The 13,957-nt window shown below is 44.4% G+C and overlaps 1 protein-coding gene across 1 annotated transcript; it reads right to left on the reverse strand.

The window, feature by feature from the left end:
• Positions 1-1,697: 1,697 nt before the first annotated feature.
• LOC138895372 (uncharacterized) lies at positions 1,698-13,371 on the reverse strand. Its single transcript, XM_070180055.1, has 2 exons — positions 13,099-13,371; positions 1,698-1,997 (listed from the first exon to the last, which is right to left on the reverse strand). The coding sequence occupies exons 1-2, from the start codon at positions 13,369-13,371 to the stop codon at positions 1,698-1,700; spliced, it is 573 nt and encodes a 190-aa protein (XP_070036156.1).
• Between the last annotated feature and the right edge of the window lie 586 nt (positions 13,372-13,957).

A 13,957-nucleotide genomic window follows, 5' to 3' on the forward strand; every position in this document is an offset into this window, starting at 1 on the left:
CTGCGTCAAACTTCCTCAAAGTCCGAGGCAACCCAAATACGAAGTCCATAGTGATGCGCTGCCATTTCCACTCAGGTATAACCATCTGCTGGAGTAGGCCACCTGGCCTCTGGTGCTCATACATAACCTGCTGGAAATTTAGGCACCTCGTTACATACTCAACTATGTCCTTCTTCATCCGCCACTACCAATAATGCTGCCTCAGGTTGCGATACATCTTTGTAGCACCTGGATAAATAAAATATTGAGAACTGTGTGCCTCCTCTAGAATCTTCTCCCTCAATCCATCAACATTAGGAACACATAGATGACCCTGGAGTTGCAGAGCACCATCCTCACCGATAGTAACCTCCTTGGCACCACCATGCAGTATCGTCTCCTTAAGAGCCAACAAGTGCGGATCGTCATACTAATGAGCCTTAATCTGCTCGAATAGTAAAGACTGAGTGACGATGCATGCAAAAACTCAGCTGGGCTCTGAAATATCCATCCTCAAAAGTTTGTTAGACAAGGACTTAATGTCCAAGGCTAATGGCCTCTCCTCTGCTGAAATAATGCCAAACTACCCATACTCTAAGCCTTTCTGCTCAAGGTATCCACAACCACATTTGCTTTGCCCGGATGATGGTAATATCATAGTCTTTTAGTAGCTCAAGCCACCTGCACTACCTCAAATTGAGATCCCTCTGCTTGAACAAATGCTGCAAGCTGCGTTGATCGGTGTAAACCTCACAATACACCCCATAAAGATAATGCCTCCAAATCTTGAGAGCATGAACTATCGCGGCCAACTCCAAATGGTGTACGGGGTAATTCATTTCGTGGGGCTTCAGCTGACGTGAAGCATATGCAATAACTCGCCCCTCCTGCATCAATACACAACCTAGGCCAGCGCGTGAAGTATCGCAATATACAATATACATCCCTGAACCGTAAGGCAACACTAACAGAGGTGCTGAAGTCAATGCGGTCTTGAGTTTCTGAAAGCTCTCCTCACAATCGTCAGACCATCGGAACGGAGCACCCTTCTGAGTCAATCTAGTCAAAGGCACTGTAATAGATGAGACGCCCTCCACAAACCGGCGATAATAACCTGCTAACCCCAAGAAGCTCCTGATCTCTGTCGTTGTGGTAGGACGAGGCCAACTCTAGACTATCTCGATCTTCCTAGGATCTACTTTATTACCCCCGCCTGATACAAGATGCCCTAAGAATGCCACAGAATCTAACCAAAACTCGCCCTAAGAGAACTTAGCATATAGCTTCTGTTCCCGCAGGGTCTGAAGCACAACTCTCAAATGCTGCTCGTGCTCCTCCATGCTATATGAGTAGATCAGTATGTCATCAATGAAGATAATAATAAACGAGTCAATATATCGCCCGAACACCCGGTTCATCAAATCCAAAAATGCCGCTGGGGCGTTGGTCAGGCCAAAGGACATCACTAGAAACCCATAGTGGCCATATCTAGTCCAGAAAGTAATCTTCGGAACATCTGAATCACGAATCTTCAACTGATGATGCCCTGATCTCAAGTAGATCTTAGAGAACATTCTGGCACCCTGCAATTGATCAAACAAATCATCAATACGCGGCATCGGGTATTTGTTCTTAATGGTAAGTTTGTTCAACTGGCGGTAATTAATACTCATCCGCACAGTCCCATCCTTCTTCTTCACGAATAACATCGATGCACCCTAAGGTGACACACTCGGCCTGACGAACCCCTTTGCTAACAACTCCTCAAGCTGTTCTTTCAACTCCTTCAACTCCTTCGGAGCCATGTGGTACTGTGGAATAGAGATAGGCTGGGTACCTGGAGCCAAATCATTATAGAAACTGATATCACGATCTGGCGGCATGCCTGGTAGATCAGAAGGAAACACATCGGGGAACTCCCAAACCACGGGCACTGAATCAATCGCTAGAGTCCCTGCAATCGTATCCCGAACATAAGCCAGATAAGCTAAACAACCCTTATCGACCATATGTTGAGCCTTCAGAAAAGAGAAAACCCAACTAGATGCACTACAGATGAAACCTTCCACTCCAATCTTGGCAACTCCGGCATTGCCAAGTAATAGTCTTGGCATGGCAATCAAGGGTGGCATGATATGGAGAAAACTAGTCCATGCCTATGATGACCTCAAAGTCACTCATATCGAGCAACAGAAGATCCGCTCTAGTCTCATAACCACAGAAAGTCACAATACAGGACCGATAGATCCGATCCACAACAACAGAATTGCCCACTGCGTGGACACATATACAAGAGTACCCAAGGACTCATGAGGAACACCTAGAAAATGAGCAAACATAGATGAAACATATGAATACGTAGTCCCTAGATCAAATAGTACCGAAGCATCCCTACCGCAGACAGAAATAATACCTATGATTATGGCATCTGGGGCTACTACATCTAGTCGGGCTTGGAAGGCATAGAACCTAGCTGGAGCGCCATCTGACTAGCCTCTACCTCTAGGACGGCCCCTACCCACCTGCCCTCCGCCTTTGGGGGGATGGACAATCGGTGCGGCGGCTGGTGCTGAAATCACAGGCTGATGACCCTGCTGTACTGCCTTGCCTTGAAGCCTGGGGCAGAATCTCCTCACATGACTAAGATCCCCACACTCGAAACAACCTCCCGGCACAGAAAATGATTTACCCTGAGTCTGACTATGGGGACCTGAACACCCACTGGAGGAACCTTGAATAGCCGGTGGACGGTAGGAGCTATCTGGAATAGCACTGAAATAGGGCCGCACTGGAGCACCCCGAGAAGGCAGCGATGTTGGATATGTGGGCCTGCTAGACTGACCCCTCACAAAATGACCTCTTCCCCAGACGGAGCCACTAAATCCTCTAGAATATCAAGCCATAGTGGCCTGGATATATCCAAACTGACCTCGGCCCCGCTAATGAACACCCTCAATCCTCCGAGCTATATCCACAACCAGCTCGTAAGAAGTCCCCATCTTAACCCCTCGAGCCATAGTGGCATGGATACCAAAATGCAAGCCCGCAACAAAACTCCACACTCTCACTGCATCGGTGGGGAGTATCATAAGTGCATGGCGAGACAACTCAGAGAATCTCGCCTCATAGTCGATCACCGACATCTGACCTTGCTGGAGCTGCTCGAACTGAACCCAAAACTCTTCCCTCTGAGAGGGTGGAATATATCTATCCAGAAAGAGGCGTGTGAACTGGTCCCAAGTCAAGGGAAGAGAACTTGCTGGTCTGCCGATAAGATAGGCCTGCCACCATCTACGGGCCCTGCCCTCTAGCTGAAAGGTGGTAAAGTCCAGCCCGTGGGACTCCAATATCCTTATGTTGTCCAGTTTGTCCCTGCAACGATCAATAAAGTCCCGGGGGTCCTCATGTCGCTCACCTCCAAAGGCAGGAGGATGTAGCCTGGTCCATCTAACGAATAGCTTCTGCGACTCGCCGGCCACAGCAGGTCTGGGCTCAGGTATAACCGCTACAACTAGCTAAGCCTCGCCCATGGGTAGTGTGCCCGGGGTCTGATATACGACAACTACATGCCCTGGAGCCTGAGCGGTAGGGGTCTGTGCTCCCTCTCCTGCCTGAGATGTGGCTGGGTCTGCTACAAATAAACCATCATGCGTCATAGAATCCATAAACCGCATCATACGACACATGACCTCCTAGAATCCTGGTGTGGACATGAAATCCCCTGGGTCCGGCTCCAGTGCAGGCACCTTGCCCTGCTCTTCAATAATAGGATCCTCCACTGGATTCACTGGTGGCACAACTGGAGCAACTCTAGGATGCTCTCATCCTCTACTATGACCTGGAGCCTTCCCTCAGCCTCTAGTTATAGGGGAAGCAGCTCCTCCACGGTCAGGTACATCTGTCGTGCGTGTTCTCACCATCTGTGAGATAATAAGCGAAAGATACGTAGCACAACATCAGTTGCACGATATGAGATGAAGAAAGAGTAGTTTACTAACACCCTATAGCCTCTCGAAGATAAGTACGAACGTCTCCGCACCGATCCACAAGACTCTAATAGGCCTGCTCATGACTTGTGAGACCTACGTGAACCTAGTGCTCTGATACCATATTTTCGCGATCCAATTTCTCCTATAGGCCGTAATGGCGCCCAACGTCGCTGTTAGGCAAGCCAATGGTGAACTAGTCATGTGATTACTCTTTTAAAAATTTCAAAGTAGTTGAATTTTATTTATTAAGTAGATGAGAAGTGGAAAATTATAGTAAAGTAAGGCGTAAACTAATGAAAGAGCAGATACAGTGAAAAAAATACTCAAAACCATAAAGTGTCTACTAGCATGTTTCCAAGATCCGGTGTTACAAGTGTATGAGCAACTAGTAGAATATACAAAACACCTATGCTACTGTCTGATAAGATAGAAAAAGAGTAAATACAAAAGAGAGACTACGGGTGCTGTAGAACGGACTGGGAGAGTAGCTCACCAGTATGCCTTAAGGTAACAGGGGTGCGCGCCTGAATGAATGCCAGATGCACCTGCCTCAGATCCTGCACGATTAGTGCAGAAATGTAGCGTGAGTACATAAACAACATGTACCCAGTAAGTATCCAGTCTAACCTCGAAGAAGTAGTGACGACGGGTCGACATCGACACTTACTTTGTGCCAACAAATAAAATACAGAAATTCTAAATATGCATGGAATATGGTAATAATATTAATAACACAATAGCAAATAATGAATAAATGATTCTTTAACTTATAGTCAATTTAAAAATCTCCAACTGACATGTACCAAATGCAACAAATTTCGGGCCAATAAATAAATTATAACCTCTCAAGTCATAAATATAATATCAATTGTAATCGGGCTCCGAGCATTATCACGTACGATTTATGCCGAGGTCGTACGGCCCAATCCAGAATAATGTGTACACTGCCGAGGATCGAATAACACAAACCATAGATGCATCTATTATACTGCAAAGGTGTTTGGCTCGCTCCACAAGAGTTATAATACTCTACGAACATCCGATTTAAAAGCTATCGCACGACTAATACACAAGGAAAACTGTCACAACCCAAAATTCGCATGTCGTGATGGCGCCTATCTCAATACTATGAAAACCGACAACCTCAAAAAAACTCAATATATTTTAAGTTTGAAAACATAATATTTGAATTCAATAGAAAACCTCACAATTTCAGATACAAAACACTCCCAAAACCCGGTGTCACTGAGTACATGAGTATCTAAATAATAACAAAGTTTGACTGATAAAAACACTGTCTGAAAATATAGAACAGTACAATAACTAAAAGAAAGAGAGTCAAGGTCAGCGGACACCAGGCAGCTACCTTGATAGTCTTCAACTGATAATACTATGAGTTCTAACAGTCGTCGTGTCCGGAAGCACCTGGATCTGCACATGAGGTGCAGAGTGTAGTATGAGTACAACCAACTCAATAAGTAACAAGACTAACCTCTGGGATGAAAGTAGTGACGAGCTCAGCAGGTACAATCCTGTATAAAAATAACAATACAAAAATGTAGGCATGCTTTCAAGTTCAATAGTTAACCTCAGTACAAGTAAAATAGATCAATGATGAATGATATGAGGACTATGAAATCTCAGTGGGAAACCCTCGTGTACTCACGATCACAAATTACTCGGTCACTCAGTACTGTACATGGCCCATCCAGCCCAAGGAAGCTCCATTCCGTATATATATACATCAACTGACAGTGAGTGATTCAGTACCGTATAAGGTCAAATCCAGCCTGGGGGTAAATTTATCCCCAAATTGTAATGATTCGGACAAAATCCATGTCCGGGGAATATTCATCACAAATATAAATAAGTAAGGCAAGTCCATGCCCTGGGAAGTCCATCCCGAATATAAATCATCTACACTCACTGTGGGGGTGCAGACTACGGAGGGACTCCTTCAGCCCAAGCCTGATATAAAGCCAATATAGGCTGCTGCAGACGGGCAGCCCCGATCCATATAATGATAAACACGATATGGTCTGCTACAGGCGGACAATCCCGATCCACATAATAATAATAATAATAATAATAATAATAATAATAATAATAATAATAATAATAATAATAATATATAAGCCGATATGGCCTGCTGCAGTCGGGCAACCCCGATCCCATAAATATCCTCACCATGGATGAACATGTCTGAGTATGAAATGTATATTCTTAAACAATTAAATTCAACAGCAACACGACCCTATGGGCCCCAAAATATCGGCACGTATCCTAAACGTGATCTTTAATACGAGTCTCTGCTCAATTTCTCTAACACATGGAGAATATGCAGATAATAACATGATTTCTTAATTTTTTTACAACTCTACATAATTTATTCAAGTCACGATTTCTATGGTGCATGCCCACACGCTCGTCACCTAGCATGTGCGTCACCTCCAACAATTGATATAACACAAAACATTCAGGGATTCATACCCTTAGAACCAAGTTTAGAAATGTTACTTACATCAAACCGTGTAATTCTTTACTTTGCTATACCCTTGCCTCGCAAATCGGTCTCCGAACGCCTTGAATCTAGTCACAATTAATTCGATTCAGTCAATACAAATTATTGAAATTAATTCCATATGTGTCACGACCCTAAATCCTAACCTGTCATAATGGCGCCTATCTCAGTACTAGGCAAGCCGACAACATCAATAACCCACGATTTCCTTTTAATTTAGAAAAAAAATGTTACGTTTAATACAATACCTCAAATTTAGCAATTTCCAATACAACACTCCCAAAACCTGGTGTCACCGAGTACATGAGCATCTAATATGAGTACAAGTCTGGAAAATACGGTCTATAATAGTCTGAGACTAAATAGAGTAAACAAGGAGATAGAGAAGGAGAGACAAGGTCTGCGGAACATGGCAGCTACCTCAAAATCTCTTGAAAATCAACTGTGCGAAATGATCAACACCCGCTATGTTCAGGAACACCTGGATCTACACACGAAGTGCAGGGTGTAGTATGAGTACAACCAACTCACCAAGTAACAATAATAACTAAGGGACTAAAGATAATGACGAGCTATACAATCATAGTTCACTTTCAGTAGTTCCAGCAAAGAATAGACATGCTTTTAGCAGTTTAAGTCAAATCAATTTTATACAGTTCAATTTCTAGTAATCCGAATATAAATTCTTTCAGAGATTTCACAACAATGACAGATAACAACCAAGTGCAACAACAATTGCAAAGCAAGTGCAGCCTCTCAGGCAACAGTCACTCAGCTCATCACAACAGCTCAACCACTCGTCTCTCAGCCCTTTAGCACTCACACTCAATGGGTACCCGCGCTCACTAGGGGTGTGTACAGACTCTGGAGAGGCTCCTACAGCCCAAGCACCATAATCTGCACGGACAACTCACGTGCTATAATGTCCTGCACGGACAACTCACGTGCCATAATATCCTTACCTCACCGACAGGCCCTCGGCCTTACTCAGTCCTCAACCTCTCAAGTCTCTTGGGCTCTCAGAAATCACAAAGATCAGCCCAAACAAAGATAACATAGTATATCAATAAGTATCCAGAAAGACTGAGGTATAATACACAAGAAAAATCATGACTGAGTACAAGACATACGCGACCTCTACGGGTCTCAACAGTACTATAACATAGCCTAAGCATGATTTCTAACATGATTTATAGTCAAATTTCTTCAACACATAGAGATCATATAGCTAACAATAAATTATCACAACTTTACAGTTCCCGGGATAGACCAAGTCACAATCCCCTCGGTGCAGGGCCACATGCCCGTCACCTAGCATGTGCGCCACCTCCAAAATAATCATATGATACCAAAATCCGGGGTTTCATACATATAGGACCAGATTTATAATTGTTACTTACTTCAACCCGTGTACTTATTTATTCCGCTATGCCCTTACCACGAGAATTGGTCTCCGAAAGTCTCGTATCTAGCCATAATTAATTCGATTCAGTCAATAAAAATTATTGTAATTAATTCCATAAGGAAATACTAATTTTTTCAATAAAATCCAAAATTAACTCAAAAATCACCCGTAGGGCCCACGTCTCTGAATCCAACAAAAGTTACAGAATATGAACGCCCATCCAACCATGAGTCCAACCATATAGATTTCACCAAAATCTAACATCAACTTGACTCTCAAATCTTCAATTAAAGTCTATGAAGATTTCTACCATTTCTAACCCAATCCGTACCCATTTGAACTTAACAATCCTTCCACAACCTTATTGATATGTATACATAATACTCTTACACCCAAGAATCATACTATTAATCACCCATTTTTACTCCAAACCCGAAATTGAAGGATTGAGGAAAGAAATTCTTACCTCTTTGAAGCCCTAGCAAGATCCTTGCGAAATCTTCAAACCTTGAACAAGAATTGATGGATAAATGACTAAGTCTTTACTTTCTCTCACAAAAATGCTCTCACCTCTCTCTAAAATATCAGATTTTGGCTCAAAAATGAGCTTCAAGGGCTATAAATCGAAGTTGGGTCGGGTCAAAAATTAGAAAGAATGGAAGCTCTGACGCAGTTATGCGGTCGGATATGCGATCGCATAACAGGTATGCGGTCCGCATACTGGCCGCATAATTTGGCCTCCAAAGCTGGGCGTTACTGACCCGGTCTGCGGTCATTATGCGGTCTACATACTTGTTCTGCGATCGCATAATGCCCCGCAAAACAAGTCTGCGTTCGCATAGTGCACCGCAGATTTTCCTCAAATCTTGCCATTCTCCTGTTCAACTTTGCGACCATTATGCAGTCCGCAGAGTGATTCTGCGACCGCATAGTGGTCGCAGAAATGCCCCTTTTCCGACAAAAGTTTCCTTTACACATCGGTGCATTGTTCAACCCAAAAAGTCCGAGCGCTAATCTTTGTACTAATTGATCTACCTCGGCACCACCAAACCTTAATTTCCTTAGCAAAATTTCTCCGAGGTCGTTTCACATAAGTCAACATCCGGTCAACCTTTTCAACTTAAATTCTAAACCTTGGAACTAAGTGCTCCAAATCATTTCAAAACCTCATCGGACCCAAACCAATTACCCTGGCAATCCAAATAACAACTGTAATTCACAATTTGAGCAGTAAATGGGGAAATGGGATTATAATACTCAAAACGACCGGCCGGGTCGTTACATTCTCCCCCTCTTAAACAAACGTTCATCCTCGAACGGGTTTAGAATAATACCTGGAGTCTCAAATATGTGTGGGTATTTACTCCGCATCTCCTGCTCAATCTCCTAAGTAGCTTCTCCGACTGGATGGCCTATCCACTGCACCTTCACTGATGCTATGTTCTTGGACCTCAGTTTTCGAACCTGCCGGTCAAAAATAGTTACCTGCTCCACATCATAAGTTAAATTACCGTCCAGCTGCACTGTACTGAAATCAAGAATATGAGACGGATCCCCGACATACTTTCGGAGCATGGATACATGGAACACTGGATGAACACCTGATAGACTAGGTGGCAAAGCAAGTTCATAAGCCACTTCTCCAATTTTCTTAAGTATCTCAAAAGGCCTAATATACCAAGGGCTCAACTTTCCCTTCTTCCCGAACCTCAACACACCCTTCATGGGTGAAATCTTGAGTAGAACCTTCTCCCCAACCATGTGAATTACATCACGAACCTTCCTATCGGTATAAGTCTTCTGTCTAGATTGTGCCGTGCGAAGCCGTTCCTGAATTACTTTAACCTTTTCTAAAGCATCCTGAACCAAGTCAGTACCCAATAGCCTAACCTCACCCGGCTCAAACCAACCCACCGAAGACCGACACTGTCTCCCATATAAAGCTTCATACGGAGCCATCTGAATGCTTGACTGGTAGCTATTATTTTAAGCAAACTCCACGAGTGGCAGAAATTGATCCCAAGAACCCCCAAAATCAATGACACAAGCACGTAGCATATCCTCCAATATCTGAATAGTGCGCTCAGATTGTCCGTCCGTCTGAGGGTGAAATGCTGTACTCAACTGAACCTGTGTGCCCAATTCTCGTTGCACTGCCCTCCAAAACTGTAAGGTAAATTGCATACCCTGATCTGAAATAATGGACACCGGCATGCCGTGTAGGCGAACAATCTCGTGAATATAAATCCCAGCCAACCGCTCCGAAGAATAATTAGTACCAACTAGAATAAAATGCGCAGATTTGGTTAGCCGATCTACAATCACCCAAACAACATCAAACTTTCTCAAGGTCCATGAGAGCCCAACTACGAAGTCCATGGTAATACGCTCCCATTTCCACTTCAGAATTTCAAGTCTCTGTAGCAATCCGCCCGGTCTCTGATGCTCGTATTTTACCCGTTGACAGTTTAAACACCGAGATACAAACCCAACTATATCTTTCTTCATCCACCTCCACCAATAATGCTGTCTCAAGTCCTGATACATCTTCGCGGTGCCTGGATGAATAGAGTACTGTGAACTGTGAGCTTCCTGGAGAATCAGCTCACGCAAACCATCTACATTAGGCACACATAGCCTGCCCTGCATCCGTAATACACCGTCATCTCCAATAGTGACTTCCTTGGCATCACCGTGCTGAATCGTGTCCTTAAGGACAAGCAGATGTGGATCATCATACTGGCGCTCTCTGATGAGATCATATAAAGAAGACCGAGAAACTACACAGGCCAAAACTCGATTTGGCTCGGAAATATCCAATCTAACAAACTGATTAGCCAAGGCCTGAACATCCAAGGCTAAAGGCCTTTCTACTACCGGTAAGTATGCTAAGCTGCCCAAACTCTCTGCCTTACGACTCAAGGCATCGGCCACCACATTGGCCTTTCCGGGATGATAGAGAATGGTGATATCATAATCCTTAAGCAACTCTAACCATCTTCGCCACCACAAATTAAGATTCTTCTGTTTAAACAAATGTTGTAGACTCCGATGATTTGTATATACCTCACACTGGACACTGTACAAAGAATGTCGCCAGATTTTTAAGGCATGAACAATAGCTGGTAACTCAAGATCGTGGACTGGATAATTCTTCTCATGTACCTTTAACTGTCTAGACGCATAGGAAATCACCCTACCGTCTTGCATAAGTACTGTGCCGAGACCAATGCGCGACGCGTCACAATATACAGTATACGACCCTGAACTTGTAGGCAACACCAATACTGGGGCTGTAGTTAAAGTTGTCTTGAGCTTTTGAAAGCTCTCTTCACACTCATCCGACTACCTGAACGGAGCACCTTTCTGGGTCAATTTAGGCATAGGCGATGCAATAGACGAGAATCCTTCCACGAAGCGACGATAATAACTGGCCAAGCCGAGAAAACTCCGAATCTCAGTAACTGAAGAGGGCTTGGGCCAATTCTGAACTGCCTCTATTTTCTTCGGATCCACCTTAATTCCTTTACTGGACACTATATGTCCCAAGAATGCCACCGAACTAAGCAAGAACTCGCACTTAGAGAATCTAGTATAAAGTCTCTCATCTCTCAGCCTCTGTAATACAATACCCAAGTGTCGTGCATGCTCCTCCTGGTTATGTGAGTACACCAGAATATCATCAATAAATACCACGACAAATAAATCAAGATATGGCTGGAATACACTATTCATCAAATGCATAACCGCTACTAGGGTATTTGTTAGCCCAAAAGACATCACAAGAAATTCATAATGGCCATAACGAGTTCTGAATGCCGTCTTCAGAATATCCAAATCCCTAATCTTCAACTGGTGATACCCAGACCTCAAATCGATTTTGGAGAACACCCTCGCTCCCTGAAGTTGGTCAAATAAGTCATCAATACATGGCAAAGGATATTTATTTTTGATTGTAACGTTGTTCAACTTCCTATAATCGATGCATATCCACATAGTACTATCTTTCTTTTTCACAAACAGAACCGGTACACCCCAAGGTGACACACTAGGCCTAATAAACCCCCTTTTAAGGAGTTCCTGAAGTTGCTCTTTCAATTCTTTTAACTCAGCTGGTGCCATACGATATGGAGGAATAGAAATGGGTTGAGTGCCCTGCACCAAGTCAATACCGAAATCAATATCCCTGTCGGGCGGCATACCCGAAAGGTATGTAGGAAATACATCAGCAAAATCTCTCACTACCGGTACTAAATCAATAGTAGGAGTATCTGCATCAACATCTCTTACAAAGGCCATGTATGACAAACATCCCTTTCCAACCATACGTTGGGCCTTCAAATAAGAAATTACCCTGCTAGGAACAAACTCTAGAGAACCCCTCCATTCAACTTTCGGCAACCCCGGCATTGTCAATGTCACGGTTTTTGTGTGACAGTCCAGAATAGCATGACACGGAGACAACCAATCCATACCCAGGATTACATCGAAATCAACCATACCGAGTAATAAAAGATCAACTCTAGTCTCCAGTTCCCCAATAGTTACCACACACGACCGATACACACGGTCCACAGTAATAATATCACCCACCGGTGTAGATACACTAACATGTGAAACTAAGGACTCACAGGGCATATCCAGATAGTGAGCAAAATATGATGATACATATGAATAAGTAGAACCAGTGTCAAATAATATAGAAGCCTCCTTGTGGCACACTGAAACAATACCTGTGATCACTGCATCTGAAGCACCCGCATCTGGCCTGGCAGGAAAAGCATAGAATCGGGCCTGACCACCACCTGATCGGCCTCCCCCTCTTAGGAAACCCCTAGTTGCCTGACCCCCACCCCGAGCTGGTTGGGCGGGTGGTGTAACTGCTGGTGCTGGTGCCGTTGGTCGAGAACTCTGCTGTGGAGCCCCACTCAACAGCCTAGGACAATCTCTCTTGAAATGACCCAATTTTCTGCACTCGAAACAATCCCTCATCTGACGGAACTGCTGCTCCTAATAACCCGAAGAATTACCTGTAGAAGCCTGAGCGGACGAGGCCTGATGAGAACTCTGCGCTGGTAGTGCACTGAATGAAGACTGGCCTGAGTGAGCACTATAAAAACCGTGGCTAACTGATGCACCATGATAAACTGGACGACCCGCCTGATCGTGTCTGTAAGAATGTCCCCTACCACAGTAAAACTGACCCCCGAAGGAACATCGCTGAAATCACCGGAACCACGAGGCCTCTTAGCCTCCCTTTCAACCCGCTTCTGGCTGCGAACCATCTCAATTTGATGAGCAATTTCAACAACCTCATCGAAAGTAGCACCAGACACTCTCTCTCTAGTCACGAGTAATCGCAGCTGAAAAGTGAGGCCATCTATGAACCTCCTGATCCTTTCCATGTCTGTAGGAATCAACCAGATAGCATGACTGGCCAATTCTGAAAATCTCATCTCATACTGCGTCACTGACATATCACCCTGACGAAGCTGCTCAAACTACTTGTGCAGCTCCTCTCTGCGGGACTGAGGTACGAACTTATTCAGGAATAGACCGGAGAAATTCTGCCAGGTAAGGGGTGCTGCACCGCCGGCCTACAACTCTCGTAAGCCTCCCACCATCTAAAAGCAGCCCCAAAAAATGGAAAAGTAGTGAATGAGACCCCACTGGTCTCCAGAATACCCGTTGTCCGAAGCATCCGCTGACACTTATCCAGAAAACCCTGGGCATCCTCTGACTCAGCACCGCTAAAAGATGTAGGTCGAAGCCTTTCAAATCTCTCAAGTCTCCTCTGCTCATCATCTGCCATAACAGGAACTACCGGGGCCTGAGCAGCTACAACCGGCTGGGCTGGTAGTGCCCCTGGTATCTGAAGTCCCTGTACTACCTGATCTGGAGAACGGGCAATGGGGGTATGAGTACCTCCCCCGGCCTAAGAAATGGCAGGTGTGGCCTAAGCCGAAACCACCTGAGCCAGACCAGTGCAAGCTTCCAATATCTGGGCCAAAGTCTCCTAAAGGCCAGGAATCTCAATGGACATAGCTGGTGCCTGAGCTGATC

This window comes from Nicotiana tomentosiformis, chromosome 7 (genome assembly GCF_000390325.3).
Source record: "Nicotiana tomentosiformis chromosome 7, ASM39032v3, whole genome shotgun sequence".
NCBI lineage: Eukaryota > Viridiplantae > Streptophyta > Magnoliopsida > Solanales > Solanaceae > Nicotiana > Nicotiana tomentosiformis.

What these genes read in the sequence shown, in the direction of transcription:
- LOC138895372 (XM_070180055.1), bottom strand. Translation starts at nt 13,371, where the DNA reads ATGTCAGTGACGCAGTATGAGATGAGATTTTCAGAATTGGCCAGTCAT. An exon ending in TCAGCGATGTTCCTTCGGGG is followed by an intron (nt 1,998 to 13,098) that starts GTCAGTTTTACT and finishes TCTTTTCTGAAG; the next exon opens with GCTCAACATATGGTCGATAA.